Genomic DNA, 13,264 nt, shown 5'->3' on the forward strand with positions numbered 1-13,264 from the left:
TTGTCTCTGCTGGTTTTTCTTGGGTGGCAGCGGTTCGTTTATACTCGAGGGTTCGTGGGGAGGGGAAATTGCACAACAGCAGCATGGGATGGCGTACAAAAGGCACTATACCTAGAGTATCACCATCCCAGTCCCTGAGTGAAACCAACCACAACCCGGACGCCCAATCTCAGTGGCAATGATTTGTCTTGGACATGTGATGGTGTGAGGGCATCGGATGTCCGATATTAAAGCAGCTCCCACGAGGGCCAGGGACGCGATCTAGCTAATAGCTGGTCGCGGCTCGCCATCTGAGCCTATTCCATCCGACAGATTAGCATAATATAGGTGTGGAGAACATGAAGGATGTCTGCAAATGGGCAGCATTGAAGAAAAGTACCAGCCCCGTGTTCGGTGGCGTAATGCAGCACTAAGATGAGGTTGTCATTGTCGAAATTTGATGAAGTGAAGCTCATGGTCAATGTGCCCTCTCGCGCCCCGCGTGAAACCTTGGCTTATTCGATTTATCGATCTCTGCAAAAGACGCTGGTAAACCGTGTTAATCTATAAAAATCATACTCCCCCATAAGCACCCATGCATTAAATACGTCTTTTGAAATAACCCTAGATTTGAGAGAGAGAAATGCACCCGTGAAGAACCCCGTCCAAACCCGCGAAGAAGAAACGCAATCGTCGAAAAGGACATATCAGAGAATATCCATTAGCTTTCCTCCTTTAGCACCTTTGCATCCAAATCCATCGGTGTCGCGGAATTCTCCGCCGAAGGATCTATTGCTCGCTCTCCCGAAACATATCTGTTTTCACCCTCTCGATCGCTCGGTAGGGGAGTATCTTTTTCCTGTCCGGACCCATTACCCTGTTGAATCCGGAATGAAGATGTCATCTCCTCTTGTGATGGCGCCGGAGCGAGGCGTGGCCAGGCCGACGACGACCCCGGGCCGGAGGCCTCAGGAGTGATACCGGCAGCCAAATCTTCATCGTCGAGGTTGAAGTTCGACTTGCGGGATCGTTTTACTCGGAGCGGACGTTCTTGCGGCTGCATTAGAAAAGTAGGCAATCAGCCAAAGGAATAGCTATCAATCTTCTTGCGCGAAACTCACTGTAGGTGGTTGTTCGTCTGAGCTTCCCTCCGTCTCATCGTCGTAGTATCCAGGCCCTGATCCATTCCTCGCAGCCGCGCCGTTCAAGGCAGCGGCATTGGTCACAAAAGCGGCGGCGCGCGCGCGCAGTTCGGGATTCACACCAGCTTCAGCTTCCTCGACCATTCCCGTTACGCTGGCTAAGCGCTCGAGGAGGATACATGACTCCAGGCGCATCTTTTGAATGTATTTCCAGCCGCGATTGTTTCGGTTGCGCAGCATATCATTCTCAGCTTCGATCTCAGCGAGGCGTTTCTTGAGCGCGATGCATTTGCGTTTGTAGGCAATCTCGATGCTAGGCGGGTTCGTGGTTGGCTGGGACGGTGTTCTTGATTCCATGTTGTCTGGGTCGCAGTCGGCGGAATCGAACTGAGTAGCTAGGATTGGGGTTCTGTAAAGTATTTTGTATGTTTATTCTTTCATCAATCAAATGGAATTGGTCAGAAATCGAGGCTGAGGGTCTAGAAGCAAGGAAGTTCCTGAGCAGCTGAGCTTGGTAGGTCCGGATCGCCAAGAGTGAAGGCGGTCAACTCCATCTTCTCCATCCTTTACGAAGCCGGAAAGCGAAATCTCCCCAGACAATCTCCCCGGATCTTCCAATTTACAGAGTGAACTACGCAGACTCGGAATTCAAATCAAAATTTTGATCATCAAAGTTCATTACTATGGTCTATCTATGCATCAATGATATTAGTGGCCTGTCGTTGGAAGGCCGAGGAACACCTTGAACGAGTCATAACTGTCTTCATTAGCATCACGATCGCAAGTACGGAATCATGACAACTTACATCAACCACTGGAAGCCAGTCAATGTTCCGAGCATCAGAATTCGCACGGGGAGACCATTCCACAGCCCTGGAAACCCAATGTTGCCATAAATTCGAGAGACAGCCTTCATCGCCGATTCACCCGCTATTTCAAAATCAGTACAGATCCACCGCATTGCCAACTGGAAATGAAACATACCCTTTCGATCGGCATTCAGCTTAGACACCAAGACATCAGCAGGGTGGCTGACAATGGCACAGAAGATTCCCGCAATATATCCTCCCGCAAAGCTGATTCCTGTCTGCTGGAGGCTGTTGTAGCTCTCTTTGGGGCCTCCCAACGTCTTATAGATCATGCTGACTGTCTCCTCGAACGTCGCAAACTTCGTCATCGTATACGGGATCTGTCTCGCCCACAGAGGGTATAATCCCTTATAGAAACCGGCCATGCCCTCTTGCGCAACAATCTTACTCCAGCCCTCGCGCAGGCTATGCGCATACGGTGGCAGTGTTGTCTGCATGCGCACCTTGATCGCTTCGAATGGACAGAGTGCAATATCGGCAAAGAATTCGGCCGAAGCACTTGCGGCCAAATGCATAACTGTGCGGTTTGTGTTGGGGAACATGCGCTCGCCGTACAGGTACTTGAAGTATTCGTAGAATCCGTATTTCCCGGCCCCTTGGAACGAGTATCCGACGAAAGTGGGCGACCAACCGAAAAATATCCCACGGACACCTTCCTTGGAGATAATCGAGCGCCATGCGGAGATGTTGGATGTATAGATTTTTGGGTCGACTTGTCGACGACATTTCACGAGGTCGAGAGGCGTTACTGAGGTGTGTGTTGGGCCGCACGCTTCATGTCACCAAAACATCCATGGTCAGTTCATCATAAGTATGGAGTCAGGTGTTGCATCCATACCAATGATTCCTCCCATCGTACAAGCACCGAAGTACTTGAGCGTATTGGGCTCAATCTTCCCCATCGGGTACTGTCTCTCCTGCGCTGCCATTTGTAGATATTTATCGAATTGAACTTGCACAAGGGTTTACAGAGTACAATAGCAACAAAGCTTAAAGAATGAGATAGTAATGAAGGTAGGTTAACACACCAACGCCTGCCGAAACTTAGGTATAGGTATCAATGCAACCGCAACAACCCAAGAAACCCAGGCTATATAAGCCGGAGAATCCAGTGGATAAGGTATGTCGTCAGTGCCAGCGTCCGCGCCCGATGCAGTATGTCCTACGTGCCTGGTTGGCGCTGGGTCTGGTCTGGCCGAGCCATCCGGGGCTGCATGCATGGATGCGTTCATAACTTCTTATCGTGTGGCTTATTTTCCCTGCTGAGCAACCACCCCGTCAAGAGACGGTGCCGATTTCCGATCTGAAGCTAAGATGTTGCCAATGGTGGATCTGTCCACTGCTTTTTGTTGTTTTTACTCGGCTGTGTTGTTCAAGGACGGGAGTGACGTCATAGGTGCCTATACATAGTCAACGGAGGATCCGTCCGCGGATCCTCCGGCTTTGCATAGAGATATCGGAGACGTAGAGAGTGTGCTGTGCGAATGCCAGTATAGCTAGACTGGATTGATTAAAGAATATGAGTGATGGGAATGTGAAAAATATACTATGACTGTACATTTGACAACTCGAAATTCGTGTACACGCCGACCCACAGCGAATGGGATAAATATATCCATACATACAACCTTGAAACGCCAACATCAACAATGACCGCTCAAACCGCCAGTTTCTCAAAGCTGTACCTTCCAGTCCCGGTGTCAGTAGCCAGGGACCGGCCCTCCAAGCATCAAACCCTCTAGACTAATCGGCGGCCGCCGCTGGCTTTCCGCATCCTGCGCCAGCACAAGCGCAAGCTTAATCCCCAGCACGGACCCAATCCTCGCAAGGCAATTCCGAATATGGTCCTCCTGAGCCGGCGTCGCAAGGCCACAGGACAGAATGTACCAGAGCGGCCAGATCATGCTGTACACCGAGAACGCGCGAGCGCGGGGCTGCGGCTTGCTGTCTCTTTCGGACCCCGCGGAGGGTGACGTGGTTCGGTTCCCCTTGATATCGACGTCGCCCAGACAGAAGGGGATGCTGCGGCAGATGTCAAGGATTTGCTTCTGAATAATTGCGGGTGTGGCTTGGGCTGCTGTTGGCATGGCACTGTCGTCAATGGAGGCGCTGGTACCTGCTGCGGCGGCAAGGGCTCGACGCAGCTCGAGCATGATGAGGTGCGAGACTATGCGGACAGCGCGGTAGTAGGTCCAGACGGAGGCTATAGAGAGGTGGTGGTAGGTGATTAGAGGTTCGTAGTCGTCGGTGAGGGTGTTGAACTTGGAGGATTTGTCGGGGTAGATGACGAGTGGGAGCCAGCGTTCGGGGAGATCTTGGCTCCAGGAGGTGAGTTCGAGGTCGATCTGGCGGCCTGTTAGGAGGAGAAGGCTGAGTTGGGAGATGCTGTCTGGGGTTGCGCCGGTGCCCGTGTTTGTGGTAGAGTCCGGCACTGAAGCTGAAGCTGCCGCTACCGCTGAAGCCTGGAGGGATGATGTGGCGAGGAACAGCTGGCTTATCTTGGAGGCGATGAGGATCAGCCGCGCGATTGGATCGGCGCCGCTCAAGCGCTCAACTATCCAGTCTGTGTTGTAATGTGGTCTTCCTCGGAGGGCGAGCAATTCGACGTGCTGCATATCTCACTTATTAGCTTTGCCGATGGACCGAGGCGGACTGGAAGGAGAAGGTACCGTATGCGTATATGCAAAGTGAAACAGATCCCTCCCTCGCGCATGCCCTAACTGATCCTCTCCTCGGAGCTTCATTAAAAGCTCAAACCCCGCCGCATGAGAACTAGCAAGCCCGTTCCGCTCGCCCGTGATATCCTCAAATAGTGCAAGCAGAACCATAGTCGCAAAGGTTTCATCCTTGACAGCCTGCGTCTTCGTAGTCAGTGCCTGCTGTAATCCCCTCAGCGCTCTTCCATAATACTCTCTAGCACGCAGCACAAGCGGCGGAGCATTAACATGGTTGCTCAGCGTCATGAGAGCCGTCGCATCAACAGCAAGACGCAGACAAGTAGAAGCAGGCGTGGCGTTGTCGATCCCATTCTCTCGGCAAGCTGTATAGAAAGACGGCAGAAACGACAAGTAGCTCATAGCCTCATCCGGATCGTCACCGGATGTATACTGGTCAAAGAAGTAACAGAGAGCTCGCTCTCCCCACGTCGAGTCTGCTACCTGATAGACCGTTAATGAGGGGCCGGTACTAGCATCTCGTCCGAATCGACGCCCTCTCTGACTGCCAGAACTTGAAGGTACCAAGCTCCCTGACCTCTTGACAAGCTGCTCGACCTTGGATGTCTCATTCCTAAAGATCGACTCGAGCCTGTAGCCCGGACAGGGCCGGCCGTACACGCGACAGTTGCCGCATTCTGGAAGGGCTTCGTCGCACTTTTATAATGTTTTAGCTTCTTGGTTTCCGATCAGATTTCAGGATGTTCAAGTTCCAGTGCATCCATTCGGAAAATAAACATGCACAGAAGACCAGATCTTGTCCTACCTTGATTTTCCTCTTGCGACACAAATGACAACCCCGGCTGCGGCCAGCATAGACCATGTTGTCTTTCTAGGTAGTGGCGAATCGGAGTTTTATGTTGCACTCCGTACCCAAGGCGATGTGTCTCTGTTAAAACAACCTGACCGTCTCCGAGGTTTCCGCGACCAAGTGTTCAGTACAAGATCTCACTAGTAATCGGCAACAGGACATCGTGAATCTGCCTCGGTACAGTACTAAAGAGACCCGCCTCCAAGAACGCTTTTGAGGAGACGGGCGTGGCCAACTTCGCAATCAAGCCCGTATTCCGCAGATTGTAGTTGTCCAATTCGAATCTGGTGTCTTGTGCACCTTCGAGAGTCTTGTTCATGGTCAAAGCGAAGATCGAGCGGAGAACGCTAAAGGCTGTGGGCAATCAGCTGACGAATGGGATCGCCCCCAATTTTCACGATAATCTATGTTAGATCCACGTCTAGATATTACCGGATGTTATTGCATAGGATCTACTGCTACGCGTGAAAGGTGGAATGCATAGACTTTCTTGTTATGGGTATGAGCACCTCCTGAGGCGCGGACATGGACTAAGTAAGAAATACAAAGTTTCGCATCAGAATCCAGCTGGTATCGACCCAGTATGATAGCCGTTCCTATCTAACTCCACGTAGTCCATAGATAAAACAGCATGAACCTAAACACCCAGAATGCAAATGCTAACCAGTGAATATAGACCAATCCTGACCCGCGGGTGGTGCGAGGTGGGAATCTCGTAGAAGCAACAAATCGAGGCAACAACGCTGAAGGTGCAAATTAAGAAGAAGCTAGATGGTCGTAATATTATGGCAGTCCACGGTTCATGGCGGTACATCCACCATTACCTGGTCACCATCACTTCTATGTGGAGGATCTGAAAGTACGAGGGGTCGTAGTGAGCGATTACTGCGTGCCGGTGTTGGTTCGGATATGCTCGACGAAACGCCAATCGTTGCCGCGTCGAACTCCTTGTCTTCTAGGGGCGGAGAAAAGCTCCAGACCTAATACACCTGTTAGAGACGTCAAAGCCTCACAGCGGATCTAACTCACCTCCATAACAGTGCGGCCCGATCTGCTTGACATGATGACCGCCTTTTCCTCCTCGAACGTGACCCGCCAAACCGTGTCTGAGGGAGTCGACAGCTCACGAAGGAGCTGCCCAGTCCGCAGACACCAAACCTTGACGCGACCGTCGCTACCGCCACTAACAATCCGGTTATTGTCAAACTGGAGACTGGTCACGCTGTTGTCATGGGCCGCCAATCGATGAATAGGAGCCATTCTAGTCAAAGACCACACGCGGACAGACCCATCGGAGCCGCCAGTAACCAGAGTATCACCGCTCATTTGCAACTGTCCAACCAATGATGTATGGCCCTGTAGGATAGCATGACACTGGCCAGTATTTGGATCCCAGACCCGAACGCTAGTGTCGAGGCTGCCAGTAGCGATGCGGCGGCCGTCAAAGGCAATCGCATAGATCTGACTGAAATGACCCGACAGTGCTCGCAGAAAACGCCCTTCCGAAATGCTCCAAACGCGTGCAGTGGTATCATAGCTACCGGAAACGACGATATCCCCGTGGACCGCAAGACACCTGACACTAGCCTGGTGGCCGACCAGAACCGAGCGGCAAGTGCCTGTCCTCAAATCCCATATACGTAGCGTGGTGTCCCTCGAGCCGGAAATGGCCGTGTTCTTATCTGACATTTTCAGGCAACGTACGGTCGACGTGTGGCCGCGGAGCAGGTATATCGACTCGCCAGTAGCCATGTTCCACACCCTCACCTCCCGGTCACAACCGCCGCTGACCAAAATGTCATCCCAGGGAACCATAGCCCAAACGCCCATCACATGCCCTTCGAGTGTTTTCTGGTTCTCTCCATTGGTGTCGTATACATGAATCTTAGCATTATCCAGCGAAGCCACGATGTACTTCGGGGTAAGATGTAGACTCGTTACTACGCCCTGGTCAGGCGAGATGTGTCGCTGGGTGCATCTGCCGCCCTTACTCCACGCCGATTCGATCATATACTTTTGCTTGAAGTGATACTTATAAGAAAGTGGCCGAACCCGAAGCCTCCTTGCTTGTACGGCTGAGGAGGCGCTCCAATCTCCAGATAATGACCGGTGGAAGTCCGCAAAGCCATCGCGAGACTGGATGGTAGCGCTATTTGGTCTCCTTTGCAGTCCGCTTAAGGAGTTCGTACGATGGTTGTGAATGGGCTCAATGAGATCTTGATTATCTTCTGCCGGTCGCCGATGAGTAAACGCATGTCGCTCGCAGAGATTCTTCCATGTGATGTCGTCATTCAACAGCTCATGCCATCGGCTTGACACTTGTGACGCTCGCGCGAGGGTTTTCGGGTCGTCGACAAAAGAGAGCACCTAGTTAGAAGAATACAAGATCAGTTTTTGCCGGGTCCGAAGATGCTCGACAGGGGCCCAACTCACCCTTAAAGAAATCTCAGTTGGAAAGACTAGAAACGGATCTTTCCGCAGACGCGGAGCGACGTAGCTTGAGACAAAGCTAAGCTGCTGGCTGCTGCATAGACTAAGAATAGCCTCCAAATATTGTTGTTTCCGAGGACCAGACAGCGACTCGAAGTACTTGGTGTTAAACAGCAGCGGATCCTCATCTTGTTCAGACGATCGCCAGGAGGGTACTCGTTGGTGCGGAGTAGGGCTAGGAGCCGGGGTCGGAGGAGACGCTGGCGCCGATGGGAGAAGGTTAGGGGGGATAGAGGTGCAAGGCTTATCGGATGGCGGTATCGTCTTCGAATGTGAGTCCATCCCGCTTATCACAGGGGGATTTGCTGCCCGCCGGAAGTCCATAGAAGATTGCGCGACTGAGAAATGACAAATCCAAAGGCATCCACCAGACTGGTTCCCGCAAGCTTCACGGTGAATGTCGTAATATCCAGCTCCCTCGGAGTTTGGTATGGCTCATGGATTTTAGAGTTAACGAACGTGTAATAATCAAATATAGTAGTAGCGAGAGTTTGTAGCGCTGGCGAGAGAGAAAATCGGGAGTAGAGAGACGGCGGCAGTTGGTTGGTGGTGGTGAGAAACACTGCTGGCGGAAGGTTCAGCTGGGCGGGAGCGGCAGTCGGAGAATAATAGGGGGCAGGAAAGACCGCAGGCTGGGTGAAGGGGAGAAAGATAGGGTGGTGAATAGACACAGAAATAACAGTAGGAAGCTGACTAGAACAAGGAAGACAGACAAGCAGGAAGGAAGAAGGAATATTGGAAGGTGCAGTGAAGCCCACGAGGGAGTCGACGCAGCGGAAACGCAGGCTTGATTTCAAAGAGTCTCGATCAAGCAACGTCCCAGTCCTAAGTCAGGTGCTGGCCGGCTCCAGCATGGTGGGCCTTGCAAATGGCCCCTGTGATTAGTCGAGGCTGCCGATCTACTGGGTCGAGACGCCTTACTTTAGCAGTCCTGATTCCAAGGCTATTTCTACACTGCATTAGCCATGAGACCGGTCACTATGTAGATACGTTCTCATACTCCCACTTTCAACCAAAGCCTTGCTTCTATACGGGACTTGGAAGCTTGTTCGTCACTGTCCAGATTCCAGGGCTTGGCATCCGCTTCCACCCCAACTGACCTGGAGCTGCCTTGATCTACTCCATCTGCGGTATGGTTACCACATGATTTCATCACTACCCTGGTCTTGGGACAAACGCTTTATCATTATCATATGTATTAAGTGTTGGGATAAGCTTACTCTGTGCAACGTATCCACATAATTATTAGAGCCATCAAATTACACAGTAGTGGATACAGAACAGCGCCATCGCCTCGACGCTTCTCTTATTCTTACACATCCGAAGAATGAGATTAACAACCCGCAAAAGGAAAATTCTAGTTGTCAGACAAATACAATCATATGAAATGCCCCAGGCTACTCCAATCTATGAGGTCGAGACAATGCGAAGACAGACCAAGATATAACTGTTGGGAAGATCAGTGAGCGTGTCCGATCTGCAGAAATAGCGGCAATATCATGCCAACGACAGAAGCAACCAGATCCCTGGTAGACCTTTCGGGCTTTGCCGCAATTTCTCGGGCTTCATAACCGTTGGTTGGCAAGTCCCGAGAAGATACCGAGTTGTTCTCCTGCATAGTGTGCATGGCGACGTATCTATAGGGGCTATGTCAGCTACCGAGAATCCCAGCAAAAAGTTGGTGACTTACAAGAATGTACCAGCGGAAAACAATAGAAGAACCCCTGTACGCCAACGTGCACTTGCCTCGTCCGTCGTTCCCGACCCCAATAGATGCACAAACAAGAATGTCGCCAGGGCGCCCACAGGGGCAGCCAGACTGAAGACGAACAAATGAGTCCTGGCAGCACGGCTCGACAAGCCTTGTCTTAGGAGGATAGATGTAAGCCCGAATGATGCGGGCGCTTTGTGAACCATAATGGCCAGGAATATAATGAAACTGAGTCCGGTATCGGAGGTAGATGCCCCGAGAGCAATTCCATCAGCCGCTGCGTGAATGACTAGACCAGTAGTCGTCGCAAAGCTATGGCTGCTTCGCTGGCTATTCGCTGCATTCAATAATCCCCCATCCCGCGAAGGCGACGAATTTCGGCGAAGCCCCGAGCCCAAGTTGTCCAATGAAATGTGATAAGGAGGCCTTTGAGATTTGGCCGGAGATGCAAATTCGGGAATTTTGTCGATGAGGTACATGAGAATAAAACCGCTGATGAGCGCAATGCCAATCCAGGCATGAGGAGAGCTCTCCCCGCTATGGTCGTGCTCGGACTCGGCATTTGAAGTGTCCTTCGCTTCCTCGCTATGCGAATCCCGCGCAACGTGGATGGCAGGAGTATCGGTAACGGAATGTCCTAGAGATTCATCCCATTGCTCTGGCTCTCCATTTACGGTATTAAATGTCGTTGCGACGGTAGGAATGGCTGATCGTTCATGCGCGAGCGGAAGGGCCACTGAGCGACCACTGAGGCTTTTGTGCTCAACGGGAACGGCATCGTACAGAGTCTCGACTCCTTCAGGTATAATGACAATAAGAGATGTTCCAACCAAAACTCCCATGCCAAGGGAGGATATCAGCCGCAATTGCGAAGGCGACAGCTTGAATGCTAACGGCAATGATCCCACGACGAAGGACCTATCGGAGACCGAAGAAACAGCTGTTAGCCGGTGCCTGCCAGGAGGACCGTGACACGTTCGAACTCACGTAATCGCCATCACAGTGCTCAACGTGAGCAGTGTGAAAAGTCCCTCCATGGTCGGCCGTTCGTCCCGAAACTTGTTTTCTCTTTAGAACACCCCGGACATGGTGCTAATCGCGAATGTCTGTACCGAGGGTTTAGTCTACTTGACCAGTATAAGAGTCAAGCAGCGCAATGAGTGTGGTCTAGGTATCCCAGGTAGACGGAGCCAGGAACAAGCTGGACTCGCCTTAGGACTGACAAAGCCGGAAACGTGGCGTGGGCGAACGGGATCCGCAGCGGGAAAAGGGCCGCCTGCAGGGTACGCGCAATGATGGTCCGTGGATCGCAAGCAGTCTACCAGCGCAATTGAAGAACGCGGTCTTTTCCCTGGTAGTGGTACTAAGAAGGACTGTTTCGTAGGACAGAGATTTCCCGGTCGATGGTTCCGCAATGCACGTCGTTTTTGCTTTTGGCCGATTCGATATTAATAGCACTGTCACCTCGGCCCTACCCCGGGTTGCCGCCGCTTTAACAATGTTCTCCTTCATTTCCGACTCTCAAGGCTGTCTAACGACTTTCTCGAGTCACCTCACCTTAGTTCAATGTTTACATTAAATTCTCTTGCAGGGCAAGGCATAACTAATCTCGCGGCCTGATTTGCAGCTGGCTGGCTTGTGCAGCTTGTGCACATCCATAACATGCCGTTCCGTAGCTCTTTTGCCATGCCGTCTCATTGCCGTAAGAGAGCTAGAAAACGCATTGCTCCTGTCCTTGAGACATTATGCGCACGCACACATAAGTGAGTTGAGTATGCGGGACTCGATGACCTCTATGACACAGCTATGGTCAGTCACATCTATATCTTCCATTTCGATTCGAGAAACGAATGCTTGGGCTGAAATCAACGACTATCAATTCGAGGCCAGTGAATCCTACACCATGAATATCACACAAATTATACCATGACTTGCGAGCTTAGCATGACTTTCTCACCTCGCCCCCTCAGCGAATCAATCGATATATCCCTGTCAGTATGTTGTCCTATATCAACCATTCGGCGCTTACGTGCTACCTAGCGCCTTCTGTCAAAGGCCCATACTATCCAGAATGTCATTTCCAGGACTTTGGGTCACGCTCCTATTACCTATCATTAAGAGGTCGTTCATGCTGGGCGAGGGGCGCTATATATCAGCCACAGCGCCTACTATTCGAGCCGTGCCGCAGGGAACCTGGCAATGGTGATCTTGCCCTGAGGTAAGGCACAATCAAGAACCCAGTTCTGGACATGGCCATGATTCATACTTGCTCTGTTAACTTGTCAATACGGTTGGAATAAATCCCAAACATCTCTCTCGGCGGCACCGCTCAACGACATCTGGGCAACCAACACAGATCAATTACTCGAGAAAGCGAATCGCCCTAACACAAAGCAAGAACAATACTATCTTATGCTGCTGATGTGCCTCCTTAATGTCGTGAAAGTGAGCAAGCCAATCAAGCTGCCCCTAGTATGCAAGGGGAACGTACACTGTCACCAATCAGTCATAACAGCGAATCGCCCATTTCAAGAATGCAGATATCTGTTGACACAGGGGCTTGTGTTTCTCTTCGCCAGCCGCCGACATATCTACGTAGCACGCTGCGCCAATGAAGTCCGCAAGCATACCATCTCAGCGGCAACTCAATGATCTATCTATAGCAGAGATACTGACGCTGTGTTATAAGAAGGCCGACGAAGATAGCCAGTGTCTGTAGTTCATCCCCTCAGCCCGTTGAAACTCTCATTAGAAAGAGACAACATCATACCCTCAATATAAAGCAGTCACATTTCGTTGACAATCCTTTGCATCTGCCTTCTCGAAGTCAAGAATGTTCAACCAGAAATCCTCAAAGTCTCCAACCTCTAGCCAGAGCTCGTCACGCTCGCAGTCGGGCAATCGTCAGCAAGAAACTCATTACCGGGTCTTCATACCACAAATCGACTCCGTCGCCTTTGACCCTCTTGACCCGCCCAAGCGATACCACGAAGGTATATTCGTCACAACCAATGACCGTGAACGCACTGGAACACTTTTCCACGTCACAGGCGACGTTATTGCAGCCGGCGGTATGAGATACGAAGCGAAAGACGGCTATGATCCCTTGAGCTCAAGGCATTTTCACGCCATGCCGTTTGTCGGATGGGTCCGTAAGGACGATTACCATTCAGGGAGAATTGACTCTGTCTTGAGAGCTCTGCCGAGACCAACCAAACAACAGGGGTTGAACTTCTGGCAGAAGAAGGAGGACCCTACTGAAGAGACTGAGATGATCTGGACGAAGCAGAACGGGGATCCTTACAAGCCTGGAGAGCCCCGACGACCCATTTTCAAATGCAACGAGTGGACGCATCAGTATGCAGTCCCAGCGCTACGAAATGCAGGCATTCTACGCTCGGGTTAACATAAGGTTCTGAGTCTTGGTGCTTTACGGAGGAGTTGATTAGCTACAAGGCGTTCGGTAGGGGGGTTCTCAGACTGTCAATCGCGCGAGATATAGTATTTGATTGCGGATTTATTTGCTTTTCTTAGGCATACTTGGAACT

The 13,264-nt window shown here is 51.3% G+C and overlaps 4 protein-coding genes across 4 annotated transcripts; 1 reads left to right on the top strand and 3 right to left on the bottom strand.

The window, feature by feature from the left end:
• Positions 1 to 700: 700 nt before the first annotated feature.
• On the bottom strand, positions 701 to 2,919 carry DSM5745_02202 (putative mitochondrial phosphate transporter Pic2; the record flags this gene model as incomplete). The annotated part of the gene is made up of 5 exons (XM_026744218.1): positions 701 to 1,036; positions 1,101 to 1,530; positions 1,928 to 2,051; positions 2,106 to 2,738; positions 2,829 to 2,919. 5 exons carry the CDS (start codon positions 2,917 to 2,919, stop codon positions 701 to 703), a joined length of 1,614 nt encoding a protein of 537 aa, XP_026607381.1.
• Positions 2,920 to 3,690: 771 nt separating this feature from the next.
• On the bottom strand, positions 3,691 to 8,287 carry DSM5745_02203 (uncharacterized protein; the record flags this gene model as incomplete). Its single annotated transcript, XM_026744219.1, has 7 exons — positions 3,691 to 4,599; positions 4,660 to 5,361; positions 5,697 to 5,869; positions 6,180 to 6,282; positions 6,340 to 6,495; positions 6,545 to 7,882; positions 7,949 to 8,287. 7 exons carry the CDS (start codon positions 8,285 to 8,287, stop codon positions 3,691 to 3,693), a joined length of 3,720 nt encoding a protein of 1,239 aa, XP_026607382.1.
• A 1,177-nt stretch (positions 8,288 to 9,464) lies between these two features.
• Positions 9,465 to 10,753, bottom strand: DSM5745_02204 (Mn(2+) transporter ATX2; the record flags this gene model as incomplete). Its single annotated transcript, XM_026744220.1, has 3 exons — positions 9,465 to 9,642; positions 9,696 to 10,634; positions 10,704 to 10,753. The coding sequence occupies 3 exons, from the start codon at positions 10,751 to 10,753 to the stop codon at positions 9,465 to 9,467; spliced, it is 1,167 nt and encodes a 388-aa protein (XP_026607383.1).
• Positions 10,754 to 12,549: 1,796 nt separating this feature from the next.
• DSM5745_02205 (uncharacterized protein) lies at positions 12,550 to 13,122 on the top strand (the record flags this gene model as incomplete). The annotated part of the gene is made up of 1 exon (XM_026744221.1): positions 12,550 to 13,122. One exon carries the CDS (start codon positions 12,550 to 12,552, stop codon positions 13,120 to 13,122), a length of 573 nt encoding a protein of 190 aa, XP_026607384.1.
• Positions 13,123 to 13,264: the final 142 nt, after the last annotated feature.

This window comes from Aspergillus mulundensis (genome assembly GCF_003369625.1).
Source record: "Aspergillus mulundensis strain DSM 5745 chromosome Unknown scaffold_1, whole genome shotgun sequence".
NCBI lineage: Eukaryota > Fungi > Ascomycota > Eurotiomycetes > Eurotiales > Aspergillaceae > Aspergillus > Aspergillus mulundensis.